At 47.6% G+C, this 25,877-nt stretch overlaps 1 protein-coding gene across 1 annotated transcript; it reads left to right on the plus strand.

Moving 5' to 3' along the window:
• Window positions 1-22,412: 22,412 nt before the first annotated feature.
• LOC123429528 (probable membrane metalloprotease ARASP2, chloroplastic) lies at window positions 22,413-23,932 on the plus strand. Its single transcript, XM_045113554.1, has one exon. It carries the CDS (start codon window positions 22,421-22,423, stop codon window positions 23,801-23,803), a length of 1,383 nt encoding a protein of 460 aa, XP_044969489.1. The 5' UTR covers window positions 22,413-22,420; the 3' UTR covers window positions 23,804-23,932.
• Window positions 23,933-25,877: the final 1,945 nt, after the last annotated feature.

Raw genomic sequence — 25,877 nt, forward strand, 5'->3', positions numbered from 1 at the left:
GCTCGACTTGTCGCAAAGGGTTTTCGACAAATTCAAGGAGTTGACTACGAAGAGACTTTCTCTCCCGTAGCGAAGCTGAAATCAGTCTGAATCATGTTAGCAATTGCCGCCTTTTATGATTATCAAATTTGGCAAATGGACGTCAAAACAGCATTCCTTAACGGGAACCTTAAGGAAGAGTTGTATATGATGCAACCAGAAGGTTTTGTCGACCCTAAGGGTGCTAACAAAGTGTGCAAGCTCCAGCGCTCCATCTATGGGCTGGTGCAAGCATCTCGGAGTTGGAACATTCGCTTTAATGAGGTGATTGAAGCGTTTGGGTTCATACATGTTTATGGAGAAGCCTGTCTGTACAAGAAAGTAAGTGGGAGCTCTGTAGCTTTCCTCATACTGTATTTGGATGACATATTATTGATGGGGAACAATACAGAAATGTTGGAGAGCATAAAGGCCTATTTGAACAACAGTTTTTCAATGAAGGACCTTGGAGAAGCTGCATACATATTAGGCATCAAGATCTATAGAGATAGATCGAGACGCCTCATAGGTCTTTCGCAAAGTACATACCTTGACAAGATATTGAAGAAGTTCAATATGGAAAACTCAAAGAAAGGGTTCTTGCCTGTTTTGCAAGGTATGAGATTGAGTAAGACTCAGTCGCCGACCACGGCAGCAGATAGAGAGAAGATGAGTTCTGTCCCCTATGCTGCAGCCGTGGGCTCTCTAATGTATGCCATGCTGTGTACCAGACCTGATATAAACCTTGCCGTAAGCTTGGTAGGGAGGTACCAAAGTGATCCCGGTATGGAACACTGGACAGCGGTCAAGAATATCCTTAAGTACCTGAAAAGGACTAAGGAAATGTTTCTCATTTATGGAGGTGACGAAGAGCTCGTCGTAAAGGGTTACGTCGACGCTAGCTTCGACACAGATCCAGATGACTCTAAATCACAGACCGGATACGTATATGTGTTGAATGGTGGGGCAGTGAGCTGGTGCAGCAGGAAGCAAGAAGTCGTGGCAGCATCTACATGTGAAGCGGAGTACATAGCTGCTTCAAAAGCAGCTCATGAAGGAATTTGGATGAAGGAGCTCATCACCGACCTTGGAGTGGTTCCAAGCGCGTCGGGTCCAATGACACTCTTCTGTGATAACACTGGGGCCATTGCCATAGCCAAGGAGCCCAGGTTTCACCGGAAGACGAAGCACATCAAACGCCGCTACAACTCCATCCAGGACCATGTCCAGAGTGGAGTGATAGATATTTGTAAAGTACACACGGATCTGAATATTGCAGACCCGTTGACTAAACCTCTTCCACGAGCAAAACATGATCAACACCATAATGCTATGGGTGTTCGATACATCACAATGTAACTAGATTATTGACTCTAGTGCAAGCGGGAGACTATTGGAAATATGCCCTAGAGGCAATAATAAAATGGTTATTATCATATTTCCTTGTTCATGATAATCGTCTATTGTTCATGCTATAATTGTATTAACAGGAAACAGTAATACATGTGTAAATAGATCACAATGTGTCCCTAGCAAGCCTCTAGTTGGCTAGCTCGTTAGTCAATAGATGATCATGGTTTCCTGATCATGGGCATTAGATGTCATTGATAACGGGATCACATCATTGGGAGAATGATGTGATGGACAAGACCCAATCCTAAGCATAGCACTAGATCGTATTGTTCGTATGCTAAAGCTTTTCTAATGTCAAGTATCTTTCCTTCGACCGTGAGATTGTGCAACTCCCGGATACCGTAGGAGTGCTTTGGGTGTATCAAACGTCACAACGTAACTGGGTGACTATAAAGGTGCACTACGGGTACCTCCGAAAGTGTCTGTTGGGTTGGTACAAATCGAGATCGGGATTTGTCACTCCGTGTGACGGAGAGGTATCTCTGGGCCCACTCGGTAGAACATCATCATGAGCTCAATGTGACTAAGGAGTTATTCACACGATGATGTTCTACGGAACGAGTAAAGAGACTTACCGGTAACGAGATTGAACAAGGTATAGGTATACCGACGATCGAATCTCGGGCAAGTTCTATACCGACAGACAAAGGGAATCGTATAGGGGATTAATTGAATCATTGACATCGTGGTTCATCCGATGAGATCATCTGGAGCAAGTGGGAGCCACCATGGGTATCCAGACCCCGCTGATGGTTATTGGCCGGAGAGGCGTCTCGGTCATGTCTGCCTGTCTCCCAAACCCGTAGGGTCTACACACTTAAGGTTCGATGACGCTAGGATTATAGGGAATTGTTATACGAGGTTACCGAAAGTTTTTCAGAGTCCCGGATGAGATCCCGGACGTCACGAGGAGCTCCGGAATGGTCCGGAGGTAAAGATTGATATATAGGACGGATGGTTTCGGATACCGAAAGTGTTTCGGGCATCACCTGGACCGCCGGGACCACCGGAGGTGGTCCCGGGGGTCCACCGAAGGGGTGCAACGACCCCGGGAGGTAAGGTGGGCCAAGTGGGGAAGGGAACCAGCCCCTAGGTGGGCTGGTGCGCCTCCCCACTCAGCCCAATGTGTGGGGGAGAGAAAAGGGGGGCAAACCCTAAGCCAGGTGGGCCTAAGGCCCACCAGGTTGTGCGCCACCCCTCCCCACCCTAGCCGCCGCCCCCCTTTCCCATCTGGTGGATGCTGGCCCCTAGGGAGGGAACCCTAGGGGTGGCGCAGCCCCTCCCCCTCCTCCTATAAATAGAGAGGGGTTTTGGCCCTTGGGAGACAGACTTCTCCCTCTCCCTCGGCGCAGCCCTGCCCTTCTTTCTCCTCCTCTGTGTTGGTGCTTGGCGAAGCCCTGCCGGGAGACCTCGTCTCTCCATCGACACCACACCGTCGTGCTGCTGGAGTTCTTCCCCAACCTCTCCCTCCTCCTTGCTGGATCAAGGTGCGGGAGACGTCACCGGGCTGCACGTGTGTTGAACGCGGAGGTGCCGTAGTTCGGCACTAGATCGAAATCACACCGCGATCCGAATCGCTGCGAGTACGACTCCATCAACCGTGTTCTAGTAACGCTTCCGCTTAGCGATCTTCAAAGGTATGAAGATGCTCTTACCCCTCTCTCGTTGCTGGTCTCTCCATAGGAAGATTTGAATATGCGTAGGAAAATTTTGAATTTATGCTACGTTACCCAACAACCAACTCAATTAAGGCATCCTCATAGTCGGACAGAAAAGCTTTGAATAGCAAGGGAATGCGGATGTTGTGTCGCCCTCTCTTTGTATGCCACGAGCCTTCCTCTGAAAAACATACTAATCCGACCTTCTTGGCCCTGGAGATACGCATAGTCCAATTAAATCTCCTACTCCAATTGTGGATATCCAACAACTGCTTTCTTATTATACCAACTTAGATGCTCAGTGCTGCTATTGGCATAACAACCGGTACACCATAGGTTGACCCAACCCAGTCCTCCGTTTGGATTTCGAGTCCAAAAAGGCCCAGCGAAAGAGGATTTTCAGTCCTATGCCCGCTTTTTCGGCTAGTATTTTTTATTATCACAACACTTCTTCTTAGACTGGACTACTTATCATTACAAGGCCGCTACGTTTCACTTCAGGGACTTTTTATTTGACTAGGAAGTGCAGCATTGCTACATTCCCCATAGGGTTGGCGCCCCTCTTCCCTAGTACAAATTTAATCATAGCAAGGGATAAGCTATCTTAAAACCTACTATCAATCTGTTTATATAACGCAATACACCTACCTTTTTTCTTTAAGCACTGAACATCCGGATCCCCTTCCTATTATTTTAACTAGATATAAAAACCATAAGGATTGTTTCCAACCGAGAGTTCTCATATGACATAGGTGCTCTTGGGTGGGGTGGCCCCTCATTCGCCAGGTCTTTGAGTGCACATCGTACCACGTGGTTGGTATAAGTGTGTGTATAGAAATCCTTCTTTTCACAACCATGCAGAAACCAAAGTGCCGCTGAAACGTGAAATCCATGCACCAAAAAGTTAGAGTTCATCAATTTGTGAATTATGGACTTGGCGGTAGTGGTCAATACTAACTGCGCCGTTTGAATGCTCATTGACCAAGTTTATGTAACGAGAAATGCTGTGAAAATCACGATCGCCTACCAGTGGAAGGCTTTCTGCATTCAGTCAATCTAATATTAATTCGAGTATCAACTCACGTCAACCAGTTGTCAAACTCCAAATATTTCGTTCATAGGGGCATGAAGAAGTTGCTAAATCGGTTGTACATTTTCTCGCTCTCCCCCTCTTTTTTCAAGAATAAATGAGCCACTCGGACCTTCCATTTCCGTCAACCCGGGGTACAAAAGTAATGGGTCAGCTTATGATTTTAGGCATGGTAACTAGAGGGATCGTCCCTACCTATCTTCGCAAGATCGGATTAGTATGGTAAACAAAACCATTCAAAGTTTGAGAGCACTTCCTCCGTTAGATGGAGATTAGAACTAAGCTCTATGCAGAAACAATACCACACTTATCTAGGAATAGCATGATAGGGAGCACGAAGGTGAATTGGAAAGAGAAATACATACACGTCTTTAGGGAAGGTTCGTTGGTAGAAATCAAAGGGGAAGAAGGCCGCCCCATCGAAAGGATTGACACACCAAAAGGGCCACCATCTTTCGAGTAAGAAAACAACTTGACATTGTGATCCCCAAGAAGAGGTTCGTATTATAGTAGATTTGTTTTCCCTTTCCAAGTTCAAACCTACTTTGCTTTAAGTCGGTTTTACTTTTTAACGTCGTCTACGGAGAGACAAGATCTTCGAATGCTACAAAATGTCTCTCTCAATCCCTAAAAAAAGCCTATCTTTTTTTGCGGGGGACAACCATGCTTGTCAAGCCGCCTCCCTCATTCGTTGTCAACAACTCTAAGGTCTCTGGTAAAAAAACACAATTCTAAGGGCCTCTTTGCAGCATGGGATTTTCGTATCGATTTTGAAAATTTCGAATTTGAAGGATTTTTTTGTTGTCGAAGCCCTTTGGAGTGTAGGATTAGGACTAATAATTTTCTATGGAATTTATTCCTATGCCCCTGATTTCGTAGGAATCTTAACGTAACCTCAAACCTCATTTTATTTTATTTTCTTCAAGAAATCCAGTCAGTTCTACTTTATCTCTCATTCCCTCTCTTCTCGATGCTTTAAGATGTCACAATCAGACCCTATTCCTGCATTTTCAAAGTCGTGCAATGCAAAGAGGCCCTTAAGACGCCTTTTCAATATTATTTTGTAGGAAAAAGAAAGCATTCTATAACCGGTGGTTTCGAAGAACACTCGTTACATATGATAGAGGAAATAAGGCATGGAACGTCATTCTAATGATCATATCTTTGTAAGTTCTAGGAATCTAACAAGCTCATGAGTAGTGGCATTGCTCTCTCTTTGAATTAACATCATAACACACTCCTCAAATCTTTTAATATGCTCTCGAGCATCAATTTAGGTGGCAAAGTAGCTAGATCTTTCCCAGAGTCCGTATCACAGTCCCTCTCGCTCACCGACACGGGGCAATCTTATCTATGAGTATCCTATGATGGTGCAAACCATAGTCAATTTTACTCTCAAACTTAAGGGCATCTCTAACTAAACTTTTAAAATTTATCATCTCAAAAGCCTCCTTAAACCTTAACACCTCAAATTTGAGGGGGGAAGGGTTCAGACGTCAATGATGACTAGATGTCTCGATTTAGGCGCAGATGAAGGGTGGCAATCGAATCGAAGTGGAACACGTGCACAGGGGGTGGCTGGCTGCTGTTGAGGTTGTGTGGTGGCTGACGGGGGCAAGGAGGATGGTGTCAGCGTGAAGCTGGTCGAGCCTGAGAGGGAGACAGTCACACGAGGAAGGGTAATCTTTTACAAAGAAGTTGTTTTGACTCCTCAAAATTAGGAGACAACTGACACATTTCCTAACAATTTTGAGAATTCAATTGGATCTGATTTAACTCTCAAAACGAATCTTTTAATAAGAAGTTAAATCCCCTTGAGGCTTCAATTAGATCAACTCCAACCGAGCTACACAAGCGGACACTGGTTTTGTCCGTTTTTGCCCGTTTGGGTCGCCCGTTCGTTCATCTGTGTCCATTTTTTTGTTTGGGTTCGCAGGTGCATCCAACGGGGACGGACGACACATTTTCTAACATGTTCGCCCGACATTCAGTCGAATATCTGGTGGGAGAGCTCCCGCCTCCTTGCAGCTCCCACCTGCCGCACCGGCGTGCTGCCGCATACCCGACGCGCCCGCGAGCTCGCCTCCGCCCTGCCCTCGCCATCGGGGGCGAGCTCTACATCCTCGATGGCGCCACCAAAGATGGCGGCCCCATGCTCTGCCAACACCACCACGCGGGCCGTGCCACACCGGGGCTACGAGGTCTTCATCCTCGACTCCGACAGCTTCCAGGTGCGCAACGGCGACGGGCATGCCATTGAAAAACACAATAACGACGGTTTCGGGCAGCACGTGCTCTGCACGGCCATGAGATCAACAAACTCGCATGATGGATGAGAGAGAGAGAGATAGACAAAGATGGGATGGATCAGTGAATGACATGTGGGGTAGGCGGGACATGCAAGAGACACACACGAACGAGGAGGACGCAAAAAGTCTGCTTTGCGTCCGCCTCCGATCTCAATATGGTTTAAATTTAAGATCGAAATGGACCGTCGTGGACACGAAGGAGAAATGATTTGAAACTGGGTCACCGTTTTTATTTGCAAAGATTAAAAGAACATGGGCACAAGAAATGGGTGACAAGGTTGGAGTTGCTCAAGATGCCCTCACACAGGTTTTTTCACTGTTTTGACCCGAGGGGGAAAGTTAATCACGGAACGAACTCGTTTGGAAACAATTTCACGTTTTGACCCTTTTGAAACGCCATAGTCCGTGGCGTTGCAGCTCTACAGAGAAACGCCACTCTAATGTGGCGTTTCTGGACATGCACAAAACGCCTAACTAGTGTGGCGTTTCTGGACGTGTGAAACGCCAGACACTGTGGCGTTGCGGGCCTGAGATGAAACGCCATGCTGTTGGGTAACGTAGCATAAATTCAAAAAATTTCCTACGCATGTTCAGATCTTCCTATGGAGAGACCAGCAACGAGAGAGGGGTAAGAGCATCTTCGTACCTTTGAAGATCGCTAAGCGGAAGCGTTGCTAGAACGCGGTTGATGGAGTCGTACTCGCAGCGATTCCGATCTAGTGCCGAACAACGGCACCTCCGCGTTCAACACACGTGCAGCCCGGTGACGTCTCCCGCACCTTGATCCAGCAAGGAGGAGGGAGAGGTTGGGGAAGAAGACCAGCAACACGACGGCGTGGTGTTGGTGGAGAGACGAGGTCTCCCGGCAGGGCTTCGCCAAGCGCCGGCAGAGAGGAGGAGGAAGAAGTGCAGGGCTGCGCCGAGGGAGAGGGAAAAATGTGTCCTCCAAAGGCCAAAAGTGCCCACTATATATAGGGGAAGGGGAGAGGGGGTGCCACCCCTAGGGTTCCCACCCTAGGGGGTGCGTCAGCCCTCCCAGATAAGGAAAGTGGCGGCCAGATGGGGAGGAGGGGGTGGCGCACCCCTCTGGTGGGCCTAAGGCCCACCTAAGTTAGGGTTCCCCCCCTCTTTTTCTTTCCCCTGCGCCATGGGCTGAGTGGGGAGGCGCACCAGCCCAACTAGGGGCTGGTTCCCACCCCCACTTAGCCCATCTTACCTCTTGGGGTCGCAGCCCCCCTTCGGTGGTCCCCCGGGACCACCTCCGGTGGTCCCGGTACGTTACCGGTGATGCCCGAAACACTTCCGGTGTCCGAAACCATCCGTCCTATATATCAATATTTACCTTCGGACCATTCCGGAGCTCCTCGTGACGTCCGGGATCTCATCCGGGACTCCGAACAACTTTCGGTAATCTCGTATAACAATTCCCTATAACCCTAGCGTCATCGAACCTTAAGTGTGTAGACCCTACGGGTTCGGGAGACAGGCAGACATGACCGAGACACCTCTCTGGCCAATAACCATCAGCGGGGTCTGGATACCCATGGTGGCTCCCACTAGCTCCACGATGATCTCATCGGATGAACCACGATGTCAAGGATTCAATCAATCCCGTATACGATTCCCTTTGTCTGTCGGTATAGAACTTGCCCGAGATTCGATCGTCGGTATACCTATACCTTGTTCAATCTCGTTACTGGTAAGTCTCTTTACTCGTTCCGTAGCACGTCATCGTGTGACTAACTCCTTAGTCACATTGAGCTCATGATGATGTTCTACCGAGTGGGCCCAGAGATACCTCTCCGTCACACGGAGTGACAAATCCCGATCTCGATTCGTGCCAACCCAACAGACACTTTCGGAGGTACCCGTAGTGCACCTTTATAGTCACCCAGTTACGTTGTGACGTTTGATACACCCAAAGCACTCCTACGGTATCCGGGAGTTGCACAATCTCACGGTCGAAGGAAAAGATACTTGACATTAGAAAAGCATTAGCATACGAACAATACGATCTAGTGCTAGGCTTAGGATTGGGTCTTGTCCACCACATCATTCTCCCAATGATGTGATCCCGTTATCAATGACATCCAATGTCCATGATCAGGAAACCATGATCATCTATTGACCAACGAGCTAGCCAACTAGAGGCTTGCTAGGGACACATTGTGATCTATTCATTCACACATGTATTACTGTTTCCTGTTAATACAATTATAGCATGAACGATGGACGATTATCATGAACAAGGAAATATGATAATAACCATTTTATTATTGCCTCTAGGGCATATTTCCAATAGTCTCCCACTTGCACTAGAGTCAATAATCTAGTTACATTGTGATGTATCGAACACCCATAGCATCATGGTGTTGATCATGTTTTGCTCGTGGAAGAGGTTTAGTCAACGGGTCTGCAATATTCAGATCCGTGTGTACTTTACAAATATCTATCACTCTAGTTTGGACATGGTCCTGGATGGAGTTGTAGCGGCGCTTGATGTGCTTCGTCTTTCGGTGAAACCTGGGCTCCTTGGCTATGGCAATGGCTCCAGTGTTGTCACAGAAGAGTGTCATAGGACCCGACGCGCTTGGAACCACTCCAAGGTCGGTGATGAGCTCCTTCATCCAAATTCCTTCATGAGCCGCTTCTGAAGCAGCTATGTACTCCGCTTCACATGTAGATGCTGCCACGACTTCTTGCTTGCTGCTGCACCAGCTCACTGCCCCACCATTCAACACATATACGTATCCGGTCTGTGATTTAGAGTCATCTGGATCTGTGTCGAAGCTAGCGTCGACGTAACCCTTTACGACGAGCTCTTCGTCACCTCCATAAATGAGAAACATTTCCTTAGTCCTTTTCAGGTACTTAAGGATATTTTTGACCGTTGTCCAGTGTTCTGCACCGGGATTACTTTGGTACCTCCCTACCAAGCTTATTGCAAGGTTTATATCAGGTCTGGTACACAGCATGGCATACATTAGAGAGCCCACGGCTGAAGCATAGGGGACAGAACTCATCTTCTCTCTATCTGTTGCCGTGGTCGGCGACTGAGTCTTACTCAATCTCATACCTTGCAAAACTGGCAAGAACCCTTTCTTTGAGTTTTCCATATTGAACTTCTTCAGTATCTTGTCAAGGTATGTACTTTGCGAAAGACCTATGAGGCGTCTCGATCTATCTCTATAGATCTTGATGCCTAATATGTATGCAGCTTCTCCAAGGTCCTTCATTGAAACACTCTTGTTCAAATAGGCCTTTATGCTCTCCAACATCTCTATATCATTCCCCATCAACAATATGTCATCCACATATAGTACGAGGAAAGCTACAGAGCTCCCACTCACTTTCTTGTACAGACAGGCTTCTCCGTAAACCTGTATGAACCCAAACGCTTTAATCACCTCATTAAAGCGAATGTTCCAACTCCGAGATGCTTGCACCAGCCCATAGATGGAGCGCTGGAGCTTGCATACTTTGTTAGCACCTTTAGGATCGACAAAACCTTCTGGTTGCATCATATACAACTCTTCCTTAAGATTCCTGTTAAGGAACGCTGTTTTGACGTCCATTTGCCAAATTTCATAATCATAAAAGGCGGCAATTGCTAACATGATTCGGACTGATTTCAGCTTCGCTACGGGAGAGAAAGTCTCTTCGTAGTCAACTCCTTGAATTTGTCGAAAACCCTTTGCGACAAGTCGAGCTTTGTAAACGGTTACATTACCGTTTGCATCAGTCTTCTTCTTGAAGATCCATTTATTTTCTATGGCTCGCCGTTCATCGGGCAAGTCCACCAAAGTCCATACTTTGTTCTTATACATGGATCCTATCTCGGATTTCATGGCCTCAAGCCATTTGTTGGAATCCAGGCCCGCCATCGCTTCTTCATAGTTCGAAGGTTCACCGTTGTCTAACAACATGATTTCCATCACAGGGTTGCCGTACCACTCTGGTGCGGAGCGTACCCTTGTGGACCTTCGTGGTTCAGTAGTAACTTGATCCGAAGCTTCATGATCATCATCATAAACTTCCTCTTCAGTTGGCGTAGGCACCACAGGAACAACTTCTTGCGTTGCGCTACTTTCCTGTTCGAGAGGGGGTGTAATTACCTCATCAAGTTCTACCTTCCTCCCACTTACTTCTTTCGAGAGAAACTCTTTCTCTAGAAAGGATCCGTTCTTGGCAACAAAGGTTTTACCTTTGGATCTAAGATAGAAGGTATACCCAATAGTTTCCTTAGGGTATCCTATGAATACGCATTTCTCCGTTTTGGGTTCGAGCTTTTCTGGTTGAAGTTTCTTCACATAAGCATCGCAGCCCCAAACTTTAAGAAACGACAACTTAGGTTTCTTGCCAAACCACAGTTCATACGGTGTCGTCTCAACGGATTTAGACGGTGCCCTATTTAAAGTGAATGCTGCAGTTTCTAATGCGTATCCCCAAAATGATAGCGCTAAGTCGGTGAGAGACATCATAGATCGTACCATATCTAATAAAGTGCGATTACGACGTTCAGACACTCCGTTGCGCTGCGGTGTGCCAGGCGGTGTTAGTTGTGAAACGATTCCATACTTCCTTAGGTGTGTGCCAAACTCGTGACTCAAATATTCTCCTCCACGATCAGATCGTAGACATTTAATTTTCCTGTCATGTTGATTCTCAACCTCACTCCGAAATTCCTTGAACTTTTCAAACGTCTCAGATTTGTGCTTCATCAAGTAGATATACCCATACCTACTCAAATCATCGGTGAGAGTGAGAACATAACGATAACCACCGCGAGCTTCAACGTTCATTGGGCCACACACATCAGTATGTATTATTTCCAATAAGTCGGTGGCTCTCTCCATTATTCCTGAGAATGGAGTCTTAGTCATCTTGCCCATGAGGCACGGTTCGCATGTGTCAAATGATTCGAAGTCAAGAGACTCTAGCAGTCCATCAGTATGGAGCTTCTTCATGCGCTTAACGCCGATATGACCAAGGCAGCAGTGCCACAAGTATGTGGGACTATCGTTATCAACTTTGCATCTTTTGGTACTCACACTATGAATATGTGTAACATCACGATCGAGATTCATCAAGAATAAACCATTCACCAGCGGAGCATGACCATAAAACATATCACTCATATAAATAGAACAACCATTATTCTCTGACTTAAATGAGTAGCCGTCTCGCATTAAGCAAGACCCTGATACAATGTTCATGCTTAAAGATGGTACTAAATAACAATTATTAAGGTTTAAAACTAATCCCGACGGTAGATGTAGAGGTAGCGTGCCGACGGCGATCACATCGACCTTTGAGCCATTCCCGACGCGCATCGTCACCTCGTCCTTGGCCAGTCTCCGCTTATTCCGCAGTTCCTGCTTTGAGTTGCAAATGTGAGCAACAGCACCGGTATCAAATACCCAGGAGCTACTACGAGCGCTGGTAAGGTACACATCAATAACATGTATATCATATATACCTTTAACGTTGCCGGCCTTCTTGTCCGCTAAGTATTTGGGGCAGTTCCGCTTCGAGTGACCTTTTCCCTTGCAGTAGAAGCACTCAGTCTCAGGCTTGGGTCCGTTCTTTTTCTTCTTCCCGGCATCTGGCTTACCGGGCGCGGCAACATCTTTGCCGTCTTTCTTGAAGTTCTTCTTACCCCTGCCTTTCTTGAAACTAGTGGTCTTGTTGACCATCAACACTTGATGCTCCTTCTTGATTTCTACTTCTGCAGACTTGAGCATCGAGTACAACTCGGGAATGGTTTTCTCCATCCCTTGCATGTTGTAGTTAAGCACAAAGCCTTTGTAGCTTGGTGGGAGAGACTGGAGGATTCTGTCAATGATAGCATCATCCGGAAGTTCGACTCCAAGTGAAGTCAGACGACCATGTAACCCAGACATTTTGAGTATGTGCTCACTGACAGAACTGTTCTCCTCCATCTTACAGCTGAAGAACTTGTCGGAGACTTCATATCTCTCGACACGGGCATGAGCTTGAAAAACTAGCTTCAGCTCTTGGAACATCTCATATGCTCCGTGTTGCTCAAAACGTCTTTGGAGCCCCGTTTCTAAACTGTATAACATGCCACACCTGACCAGAGAGTAGTCATCACTCCGCGCTTGCCAAACGTTTAGAACGTCCTGGGCTGCTGCGGGAGCGGGAGGGTCACCTAGCGGCGCATTAAGGACATAAGCCTTTTTAGCTGCTTCAAGGATGAGCTTCAGGTTGCGAACCCAGTCCGCATAGTTGCTACCATCATCTTTCAGCTTGTTTTTCTCTAGGAATGCGTTGAAGTTGAGGTTGACGTTGGACATCTACAATATTCATAAAGACAACTTTTAGACTAAGTTCAAGACAATTAAGTTCATTTAATCAAATTAAGTATGAACTCCCACTTAAATCGACATCCCTCTAGTCATCTAAGTGATACATGATCCATGTTGACTAACCCGTGTCCGATCATCACGTGAGACGGACTAGTCACCATGGTGAGCAACTTCATGCTGATCGTATTCAACCATACGACTCATGTTCGACCTTTCGGTCTCTTGTATTCGAGGTCATGTCTGTACATGCTAAGCTCGTCGAGTCAACCTAAGTGTTTTGCGTGTGTAAATCTGGCTTACACCCGTTGTATGCGAACGTTAGAATCTATCACACCCGATCATCACGTGGTGCTTCGAGACAACGAACCTTCACAACGGTGCACACTTAGGGGAATACGTTCTCAAAATTTTAGGAGGGATCATCTTATTATGCTACCGTCGTTTTAAGCAATAAGATGTAAAACATGATAAACATCACAATGCAATCATATAGTGACATGATATGGCCATTATCATCTTTGCTCATTCGATCTCCATCTTCAGGCATCGCATGATCATCATCGTCACCGGCGTGACACCATGATCTCCATCATCGTGTCTTCGTGAAGTCGTCACGCCAACTACTATTATCACTACTACTATGGCTAACCGTTAGCAATGAAGTAAAAGTAGTAAGCACATGGCTTTGCGTCTCATACAATAAATTAAGACAACTCCTATGGCTCCTGCCGGTTGTCATACTCATCGACATGCAAGTCGTGAAACCTATTACAATAACATGATCATCTCATACATCATACATGCAACATCACAACTTTGGCCATATCACATCACATGTCAAACCCTGCAAAAACAAGTTAGACGTCCTCTAATTGTTGTTGCAAGTTTTACGTGGCTGATTTCGGTTTCTAGCAAGAACGCCTTCTTACCTACGTGACAGCCACAACAATGATATGCCAAAGCTATTTACCATTCATAAGTACCCTTTTCATCAAATCCAATCCGACTAGAGTAGGAGAGACAGACACCCGCTAGCCACCTTTATGCACGATGTGCATGTTTGTCGGTGGAACCAGTCTCACGTAAGCGTACGTGTAAGGTCGGTCCGGGCCGCTTCATCCCACAATACCGCCGGAAAAGAATAAGACTAGTAACGGCAAGCAAATTGACAAACCATCGCCCACAACTTTTGTGTTCTACTCGTGCATAGAATCTACGCATAGAAAACCTGGCTCGGATGCCACTGTTGGGTAACGTAGCATAAATTCAAAAAATTTCCTACGCATGTTCAGATCTTCCTATGGAGAGACCAGCAACGAGAGAGGGGTAAGAGCATCTTCGTACCTTTGAAGATCGCTAAGCGGAAGCGTTGCTAGAACGCGGTTGATGGAGTCGTACTCGCAGCGATTCCGATCTAGTGCCGAACAACGGCACCTCCGCGTTCAACACACGTGCAGCCCGGTGACGTCTCCCGCACCTTGATCCAGCAAGGAGGAGGGAGAGGTTGGGGAAGAAGACCAGCAACACGACGGCGTGGTGTTGGTGGAGAGACGAGGTCTCCCGGCAGGGCTTCGCCAAGCGCCGGCAGAGAGGAGGAGGAAGAAGTGCAGGGCTGCGCCGAGGGAGAGGGAAAAATGTGTCCTCCAAAGGCCAAAAGTGCCCACTATATATAGGGGAAGGGGAGAGGGGGTGCCACCCCTAGGGTTCCCACCCTAGGGGGTGCGGCAGCCCTCCCAGATGGGGAAAGTGGCGGCCAGATGGGGAGGAGGGGGTGGCGCACCCCTCTGGTGGGCCTAAGGCCCACCTAAGTTAGGGTTCCCCCCCTCTTTTTCTTTCCCCTGCGCCATGGGCTGAGTGGGGAGGCGCACCAGCCCAACTAGGGGCTGGTTCCCACCCCCACTTAGCCCATCTTACCTCTTGGGGTCGCAGCCCCCCTTCGGTGGTCCCCCGGGACCACCTCCGGTGGTCCCGGTACGTTACCGGTGATGCCCGAAACACTTCCGGTGTCCGAAACCATCCGTCCTATATATCAATATTTACCTCCGGACCATTCCGGAGCTCCTCGTGACGTCCGGGATCTCATCCGGGACTCCGAACAACTTTCGGTAATCTCGTATAACAATTCCCTATAACCCTAGCGTCATCGAACCTTAAGTGTGTAGACCCTACGGGTTCGGGAGACAGGCAGACATGACCGAGACACCTCTCTGGCCAATAACCATCAGCGGGGTCTGGATACCCATGGTGGCTCCCACTAGCTCCACGATGATCTCATCGGATGAACCACGATGTCAAGGATTCAATCAATCCCGTATATGATTCCCTTTGTCTGTCGGTATAGAACTTGCCCGAGATTCGATCGTCGGTATACCTATACCTTGTTCAATCTCGTTACCGGTAAGTCTCTTTACTCGTTCCGTAGCACGTCATCATGTGACTAACTCCTTAGTCACATTGAGCTCATGATGATGTTCTACCGAGTGGGCCCAGAGATACCTCTCCGTCACACGGAGTGACAAATCCCGATCTCGATTCGTGCCAACCCAACAGACACTTTCGGAGGTACCCGTAGTGCACCTTTATAGTCAGCCAGTTACGTTGTGACGTTTGATACATCCAAAGCACTCCTACGGTATCCGGCAGTTGCACAATCTCATGGTCGAAGGAAAAGATACTTGACATTAGAAAAGCATTAGCATACGAACAATACGATCTAGTGCTAGGCTTAGGATTGGGTCTTGTCCACCACATCATTCTCCCAATGATGTGATCCAGTTATCAATGACATCCAATGTCCATGATCAGGAAACCATGATCATCTATTGACCAACGAGCTAGCCAACTAGAGGCTTGCTAGGGACACATTGTGATCTATTCATTCACACATGTATTACTGTTTCCTGTTAATACAATTATAGCATGAACGATGGACGATTATCATGAACAAGGAAATATGATAATAACCATTTTATTATTGCCTGTAGGGCATATTTCCAACACATGCACCCTGGCGTTTCTTGGCTTTATAATTGCGAGCCCGACCCCATCGTCCACCAACCCCCTTTCTCCTCTTCTGTGGTTTGTTTCTTTGACGAACAAAGAGACTCTCGGCCTCCAGATCCTCCCCTTCGATCTCCCTCCTCCCTCAACCATTTTGTTGGTTCTTTGGGGCAAATCGAAGAGGCCGGTAAGATCCTCCAATCCCTCCAATTAGTTTTTGCAATGACTTTCTATTTGTGTAGATTTTTTTTGCACTAGGTGTAACGTATGTTTTAAAGTAAAATATATTTTGTGATGGTTAATAGGTGTAGTTTATGGTGGTTCTAGGTGTAGTTTATGGTGGCTGTAGGTATAACCTAGTTGTACTTCATATTATTGGCACTAGATGAATGCCTAGGTTTAGTTCATATTAGTGGCACTAGGTGAATGCCTAGATTTAGTTCATATTAGTGGTAGTAGGTGAATGCGTAGCTTTTTTGGCACACTAGTTTAATGCCTAGATTTAGTTCACACTACTTTAATGCCTAAAAGAATTTTGTTCATATTATGTAGGATGTTTCAGCCGGATAAATATCCGGGACTTGATGAGTTCTATGAGAAGAAGCATCGTGCGGTGCTAGTTGAAAGAGGAGAGGTAATTATGATGGTCTTGATGATCATTTTCCTATATTCCATGATTTTCATATAGTGACAAATTATGCGTTTGTTGGTTTAGGTTCCTCCAGTACTTCATTTGAGGGGGCACAACCCGAATGAATCTCTGTTATATGACCCTCGGTACGAGCCTTATTTTAGAAGAATGGATCTTCTTCAGTTTGTGCTCAACTTTAAAGGGACACCACCATGGTTGAACGCCACGGCCCTTACCGCCCTTACGGACCGTTGGAGGCCGGAGACGCACTCTTTTCACCTTCCTCTTGGTGAAATGACAATAACTCTGGAGGACATTGGTATGATTACCGGGCTTCCTATCGAGGGCAGGGCTCTTACAGGGAAGGTTAGGTCCGATGGATGGCGACAACGGGTTGCAGCATTGGTTGGTGTTGAACCCGAGCCATGGAGTAATGAAGCCAGGAAGGATCCTAGGCCATCCGGTGTGTTGTTCTCTTGGATACAGAGATATTTTCGCAAGTGACCAAGGGATGCTAGTCCGCTTGTTGTGGAGAGGTTCGCCGGGGCTTACCTCTGGAATCTTTTGACCCAACTGGTGTTTTCAGATGGCACGGGGGACACAACCTTGTGGATGTTTTTGGATCCTCTTCGTGACTGAGATGTTAAGTGGAGTTGGGGTTCGGCGGCACTAACCTTCTTGTACCGTCGGGTACGGTTTAATATCATGCATATTTTTTTATTCAATGGGTATATGATGCATTTTCATTATATTAAATGGGTATATGATGCATTTTCATTTTATTAAATTTGTAGTTGGATGGAGCATGTATGAGGAGCAAGCCGACCTCCACTCTTGGAGGTTTTGTTTGGGCCCTACAGGTTTGGATGTGGGAGCGTATGCCTGTTGGTCGTAACCTCAGCCTTCCTCCGGAAGAACCTTGGATGTACCCATTTGACGGAGATGAGGAGCAGTACCCCACTATCGCACACACATGGGCTAATGTCCAATGGACGAGTATCGCAGCTATGGGGCGGTATAAGGCATACATAAGCGAGCTAGACATGCTGACTTATGAACAGGTTCTTAAAGTACATAATAGTGGATTTCATAGTCAGATAGCACGCAAGCGAACAAGGTTCAACACATAGGGTTCAAACATGAAAGCGCGCATGAGAATAGAAGCCTCCGACTCTATTGTGTCGAGCAAGGGCCCTTCCCCTTTTTCTTCTTCCTCTCTTCTTCCTCTTCGTCTTCCCTTTTGCGCATTTTTGAAGCCTCTTCCAGCACCCTCTCCATGAAGAGTTCATTCTCCCGCTCTCTCTTTGTTGCACCCTCTGCCATAGCAATCTTAAATTTAGCTACCCATTCTTTGTGACGTTGCTCCATCACCTTCTTGTGATGCTCCTTCATCTTTTTCTCATAAGCACGATGCTCAAGGAACACTTTGAGGTCCTCCTTCCTCTTTGCTTCATTCTCCTCGTACTGGCACTCCTTCTCCATCTTCTTTGCTTCGGCCGCATCCTGCTCTCTCAACTTCTTTGCAGCCCTCTCCATCAACCGCTGCTCCTCACTGGTTGCATCCTTCTCCGCCCCCACTCCATTTTCTCCTTGTTGGGTTGAGACGCCGCCATACCTACATAAAAACATCAAGGCTCACAGTTAGTACAATAACATACAAAGGAGCATGAAAAACAACATGATAGATAAGTCAAATAATGAAATGTAGTAAACTCACGGAAATGGTCCTCATAGGTAACCGAACATTCCTCTACCACCACCCAAACCTCTACCTATAAAACCTCCACGAGTACTTGAACCACCACGTCTACCACCACCGCCGGATCCTCGTCCCATAGCAAGGCCACCACGTCTACCACCGCCGGATCTTCGTCGCACAGGAAGTCCACCACTTGAACCACCACGTCTACCACCGCCGGATCCTCGTCCCATAGCAAGGCCACCACTTGAACCACCACGTCTACCACCGCCGGATCCTCGGCCCATAGCAAGGCCACCACTTGAAACACCACGTCAACCACCGCCAGCACTTGAACCACCTCTTCCCCCACATCACTAGTAGATGTGTTGTTTCTTTTGCAAGTCCTCTTATTATGTGTCGTTTCATTGCAATCACCGCATTGGTTCCTATCACGTGGCTCCATGAAATGTCCACTACCAAACTCTCTGGTGCTCATCAGGTCATCCATATCATTCCTATATCGTTTTGTTCTCCTTCTACCCTTCGGTTGAACCATCATCTCTGGATCCGGCCTAATATTAGGGTCGTGATACTCTAGCCACTGTGATGGGTCAAGAAAAGGGTGGAATCTCGACGCCCATGTTAACTGACGAGTTTGCAAGTTGAATTCATGCAACCTCACAACTACACCATCAGAGAAGGGCAAATTCCTCATGCAACATGTCGTCATCATGTGCGAGCATGTCCAGTGGTACTTACTAGGCCGCTCACAAGTGCAATGCCGCGTCCGAAGGGAAACCATAAATGAGCGACCACCATATGATTGCCCATCTCTCGTTGTACCGCCTGGCTCATCCACTTGGCATTTCATTTCAGCGTTATCGAAACAAGTGGCTCGCTGCATGGCTGACTTCTCCTTTTGAAACTCTAGCCACTCGGCAACCTTCTTCGGATAGAGCTCATTGGGAGGCTTCTCACTCTCACCAATCAACTTGTCAAATTCTTCGGAGTGCTTCAGAAAATACTCATTTAGTAAAAGGTATATTCAGCTATTGCCGTGACCGGCAACTGACGTGCCCCCTTCAAGACAAAGTTGAAGCACTCAACAAGATTGCTTGTCATGTCGCCATATCTCATGCCTCCTTCGTCACATGCCCGTGACCATTTATGTCTCTCATCTATATTCCTTTGTAGGAATTCTTTCCCACCTTCATTTGCCTTCTCATATATTTTGTTCAATCATTTCGTGAACGACTCAACGGAGAAGGCCACACATGCGGAGTTAAGATCCTTCGCCAAATCTTTGTTCTTACAAGCCCTGTAAAAGTTTGCAATGAAGTGCCTCATGCACCATCGACGATGAAGCCTCGCATGCCCTGGAATGTGAACATCCACGGCCTTCAATATGCCTTGGTGCCGATCGGATATGATGCATACCTCCCTATTGGGAGGAATCACCGTGCTTCTCACAAGTCTCATGAACCATTCCCAGTTGTCTTGGTTCTCCACTGACACCAAAGCAAATGCCACAGGCATCACCTGATCATTAGCATCATGTGCCATTGCTATCATTAGTGTGCCCTTGTATTTGCCAGTCAGGAATGTTCCATCTATAGACAAAACCGGACGACAATGCTCATGCATGGTCCAAACGTCCAAAAGGCACGACAGAACACTCCTTCAATATCTTGGACATAGTGGTACATTCCGGGGTTTCTATAGGCCATCGCGCCCAGCAACCGGGGTAGCATGTTGTGCGCCTCTTCCCATCCACCGTACAACATTCTAAAAGCGACCTGTTTGGTCTTCCATTTCTTCCCGTACATGACCTTATATCCAAATCTCTCGAAAACCCAACTCATCAAAAACTTCACTTTAATGGTTGGATCCTCAGCTATATGTTTCTGGTATTTATAACCGATGAATTCCGAGGTTAACTGACGGTGTGTCTCTGGTGCTTCATCTGTTGGCGGTGTGAATTGGTGAGTTGCAATGCAACTACTTATCTTCCACAAACCATCTTTCATGAGTCTTGCACTGACTTTCCATTTGCATTTTTCTACCTCGCATTTCACGGTGTATCGCTCTATGACAGTCCGAGTGCACAACTCTGAAAGGCCTGCAGTGTTTGACGGCATACTCACACAACCACATCTTCAATTCTAGAATGTCCTCGAACATCAAACCTTTCTTTAGGTAAGACATACAAATCGTGTTGGGTGTGCTACTTGGGAACATTCTAGCCTCAATTGTCTTGCTCATGCCACCGTCAACTAAAGCCTTATCTGCAAGGCTAACATCACAAAACAAGGGAACTTTGTGATCCCTACAGGTGATTTTTGTATACCACTCCGCTTCTTTCTCAGTGAAGCCATCCTCATCCAACTCATTCACCGGGTCTTCATCATCCGACTCATCCACACAAGCACGCTGATAAACAATGTCAGGATCCATGTCATCATGCCTTACTTGAGCCTCTACGTCACCAACAATGTTGTGTTGCCTCTCATACTCTTCGTCGGAGTCATGACCATCATCTTTGATCGGTGCACTACCTCCAAAATCATATTGGGGCTACTCATTGACTTGCACTTCTACTTTATGCTCAACAATAGGTGGCACACCATTATACGGGCTCAAATCATCTACTAAGGGTTGGTTCAAATCAACATGAAGAGGAGCATTGACCATCGTACTAGCAAACACTTCGAGTGACTTGTCTATCGAGGATGCAACAGCCTCCTTGTATGTAACCCAATGCAAATTGGACTTGATAGGCATTGTCTTCATTCGACACTTGTGTGCCGACCCAACATCATATCTTCCTAATAATTCTACTTGGTCACTTGGATCAACCCACTTCAATCTTATCCGAGTTTCTGCCACAACCTCTTCATAAGTAGGACTATCAAGAAATGTCAACACTTCCTCATATTTGTCAACAATAACAACATTCATGAATGCCTCTTTGTCAATATAATGAATATTCACAATCTTGTCCATCTAAAAAAAGAGACAAAATTACCAATTCTAAGTATAACAAAACAACTAACAAAACATTACCCTAACCATTGTCCATCCAAATTAGGCATTAACACAAACCTTAACCCTAAACCTTGTCCATCCAAATTAGGCATAACACATAACCTAACACTAACCCTAACCCTTGTCCAACCAAATCTTATCAATAATAATAAACCAACCAATACAATGCAACATAAATGGAACACCTGGTGCAAAAAAAATCTACACAAATACAAAGTCATTGCAAAAACTAATTGGAGGGATTGGAAGAGCTTACCGGCCTCTTTGATTTGCCCCAAAGAACCAACTAAAAGGTTGAGGGAGGAGGGAGATCGAAGGGGGGATCTTGAGGACAAGGGAGAGCTTTTTCGTGAAAGGAAGAACAAGAGAAAGGAGAAATGGTGGTTGGTGGGCGAGGGGGTCCGGATGTCAGAATATAAAGCCAAGAAACGCCATGGTACCTGGCGTTTCACACAAGGCCAGAAATGCCACATTACACAGGCATTTCTTAATAGGTCTGCAACGCCACAGTAGAGTGACGTTTCTTAATAGGGCGGTATATGGCGTTTCAAGAAAAGGGTCAAAACATGAAATTGTTTCCAAACGAGTTCGTTACGTGATTATCTTATCCCCTCGGGTCAAAACAGTGAAAACCCCCCTCACACAGCTCACTCAGGCCCTGTTTGTTTCATAAGTCCTGGGACTTTTTTAAGTCCCAACTTATAAGTCATAAGTCCCTACCTGTTTGTTTACAGGAACTTATAAGTCTCGAGTCCCTACCTATTTGTTTACAGGGACTTATAAGTCCATGTTGCACCTAATAATACACTTGTTCACATGGATCGTCATCAGCCAACGCGTACGGCATACAGGATAAGCATCGCTGCAACGAGGCTCAGGAGAGGGCTTGTCCGGCGATTGGAGGCACCGCTGCAACGAACCAAGGCAGAACGAACCGAGGTGGGGCGGCGACGGGGCGAGAGGCGGGGCGGCGACGGGGCGAGAGGCGGGGCGGCGGCGGCGATTGGACCGAGAGGCGGGGCGGCGTGCACGGAACGAGCCTGGAGCGACGCGGGGTAGGTCCGGTCCGGGATAAGTCCCAATAAGCTCCTCCCTGAAAGTCTTATTTGATAAGTCCCAAATCACCACAATAAGTCCCTTGTGTTTGGTTTAAGTAAGATTTATAGGGACTTTTTTAATTCCGTAAACCAATAAGTCCCCGAAAAGGAACACCCTCTCGATCACCCGCTGAGCAAAACTCCTCTTTATGCTGTGGCCGCAGTCCGTCGCCCGGCTGCATGAATCCACACCACACAGCCATGGCCAACAAACCGGCCACACCTCCAAGCTCCCCAAGGATGCCAAATTATCCACTTCCTCCCCTCTCACCATGATTATCTCCAAGCCGCCATTCCGCCCCTCTTTCCACTCCCCCTCCCTCGCCGCCGGCCCGCTCCGCCGCCACCGCCACCCCCACCCCCACCTTGCCAACAGGCCCTTCCCCGTCGCCGTCGCCGTCGCCGCCTCCCCGTCCGACCTCCTCGCCAGCGTCCAGTCCGTCGCGTCCGCCGCGTCGGTGCTCGCGTCCATCGTGCTCGTCCACGAGTCGGGCCACTTCGTCGCCGCCACCTCCCGGGGCATCCACGTCTCCCAGTTCTCCATCGGCTTCGGCCCCGCCCTCGCCAGCTTCCGCCTCGGCGCCGTCGAGTACGCGCTCCGGGCCATCCCGCTCGGCGGCTACGTCGGCTTCCCCGACGACGACCCGGAGTCCGGCTTCGCGCCCGACGACCCCGACCTCCTCCGCAACCGCCCCGTCCCGGACCGCCTCCTCGTCGTCTCCGCGGGCGTCATCGCCAACCTCGTCTTCGCCTTCCTCATCATCTACGCCCAGGCGGTCACCGTCGGCGTCCCCGTCCAGGCGCTGCTCTCCGGCGTCCTCGTCCCCGACGTCGTCCCCGGCTCCGCCGCCGCGCGCTCCGGGCTGCTCGCCGGCGATGTCATCCTCGCCGTCCCCGGCGCCGCGCCGGACCCCTCCGTGCCGGCCCTGGTCGACCTCATCAAATCCAGCCCCAACAAGAAGGTCCTCCTCAAGGTGTCGAGAGCCGGGCCGGCGGCCGGGGACAAGCCGCAGTTCATCGACCTCACCGTCGTGCCGGACACGAGCGCCGACGGGTCCGGGCGCATCGGCGTGCAGCTCTCGCCCAACTACCGGGCCACGCGCGTCCACCCGAGGAACGTGTCCGAGGCCACCGTGCTCGCCGTGCGCGAGTTCAGGGCGCTGGGCGGGGCCGTGCTCGACGGGCTCCGGCAGACGTTCCTCAACTTCTCGCAGACGGCGGAGAAGGTGTCGGGCCCGGTCGCCATAATCGCCGTCGGCGCGGAGGTGGCCAGGTCGAGCGCCGACGGGCTGTTCCAGTTCGCGGCGATCATCAACCTCAACCTGGCGGCGATCAACCTGCTGCCGCTGCCGGCGCTGGACGGCGGGACGCTGGCGTTGATCCTTCTCGAGGCGGCCCGCGGCGGGCAGAAGATCCCCCGTGAGATCGAGCGGAGGATAATGTCGTCGGGGATATTGCTGGTGCTCATGGTCAGCATGTTCCTCATTGTGCGGGACACGCTCAATCTAGACTTCATCAAGCAGAATATGTAGATTCTTTTTCGTCCATGAGAGCATTTTGCAGTAAATCTGTTACTGTTTGTAAGACGAAGCCATGTATGTATCTCTTGCACAAATTTCTTACAAAATAGCAACCGAGATAGTAGAAACCATTTGCGACTACGTATTATACTCTCACTCTGCTGTTCCTGCTTCCAGTCACATTGCATATCTTGGTAGGAACAGAGGATTTAGATGACTGAAATTGTCTAATTCTGGTTCCATTTGCGAAATAAATTTGCTAGATATCACAACTATTCTCTCAGAATATATGAAAACGAGCACCGAGGTCCACAATACTCCGCACCGCAAACAAGCCTGAAAGAAAAGAGCTGCTCGGTGCTCGTTTTCATATGCGGTGCGGAGTATATGCCTGATTATTCCAGCACATAAGGTGTGTTTGGTTTCAGGATGAGGTGAAATCAGACGGGTTGGTTCCATCCCTAGCAGCCGTTTTCGTGTTTAGTTGGGTTAGGAATCGGAATTGGATCATCCGGATGCTTCACCAAGTGATTTCATCGATTTGGAGGAATCGACTCGTTATTCGTCTGAGAAAGCAAAGAAAAAAAGAAATAACCAAGCAATTCTCACTGCATTCACCCCCACACCCGAACAAAAGTTTTTGTGGTTATTTTTTTCTCGTTTTCGTGATTAATTTTTTCGTGGTTATTTTTTCATTTTCGTGATTATTTTTCGTAAATATTTGATATGTACTCAAGGTCATATATTTTTATTTGCATGTGTTGAAAATAGAAAAAAACGTTGCTGAAAATTTAAATTATAGGCTTGTTAAATGCAAATAACTCTATTTGTTCAGATATGTAATCTCATCATTTATATCGAAGAGGTGAGTGGTATCAGATTCTTCTCATTTCATCTCTCCAACTAAACACCGGGACGGAACCAATCCATGATTTTTTTTTATCACCAACTGAACACAAGGATGAAACCAACCCATGACTACGGGACGGAACCATGACATTCCATGACTTTCGGTCCTTAAACCAAACACACCCTTAAGAGAAACATATGTGCTGGGATAATCAAGCATATCCCCAAGATGAGAAACACATACTTCTTGATGTCCTAAGTTCCACGGCTTTTCAATTGCATGAATAACAGCTTGGTAAAATAATTATTACTGACATAGCACCCTACTAACACAGTAATACCTGCATAATATATAAATGTCACACAGTCCTACAGAGTGCAAAGTACAAGTATGCAAATACTGAGAGCAGGGTTACCATGCTGAAGGGATGGTGGAGACAAGGATGGTGGGAATCCGGCAAACAAATGAGAACCCATGTTGCTGAGCTTAGATGTCAAGAACCACTCAAGCTGTAAAGTCTTCAGATTCAGAGTTAAAACTTCCGAGTCTTCCACTTCTGCCAATGGGGCTCCGGAATACTCAGGTTCCGGAATCCCTTGTAGGATTAAGTATCCCCCAGCTACACCCACGAGCATATGGCGATAGTTTACAGGTAACTGAACCTTCCTTGTGACAGCCACTGGTTTGCACTACCTCCATCGTTTTGCAACACAGCATACCTGAGTTCAGGTGTCAAATACTCGTTGATAAACATCCCAAGCCTTCCTTCCCCTGCCTCCAGAATGGCAGCCTGTGCATTTCTGGTGCCAGGTGGGAGATTGAGAGCAGAGAAATCCATGAGGCGTGTGTCCAGCATGATCAGCTTATTTATGTTCGCCGGATAAAATGCCTAACAGAAGTATCCGTGTGCATAGTGGCGCATTCGCGGCCACAAGTAGGACTCTGGCTTCACGCCTGGAGCCGGGTTGTCCAATCCTGTGAGCAAACTGACCCAATTGTCAAGTGTAACAGCACGCCATTGTCCATCACCTGAACCTCGACAATTTTTTGGTTTTGACCTATAAGGCTAACAAAATCCAGGTTTGCTCTCATTTAAAAAAAAATAATCAATCTAATCTCTTTACGTGACCCCAACATTCCTCGCGTCTGGATTGCATAGGAGACGCCAGTGACCATGATGTCTGGTACGGACCCGCTCGATCGCCCGCTGTGTTGACTGGCTGACGTGGCAAAGGG

This window comes from Hordeum vulgare, chromosome 2H, assembly GCF_904849725.1.
Source record: "Hordeum vulgare subsp. vulgare chromosome 2H, MorexV3_pseudomolecules_assembly, whole genome shotgun sequence".
In the NCBI taxonomy this organism is placed as follows: Eukaryota; Viridiplantae; Streptophyta; class Magnoliopsida; order Poales; family Poaceae; genus Hordeum; species Hordeum vulgare.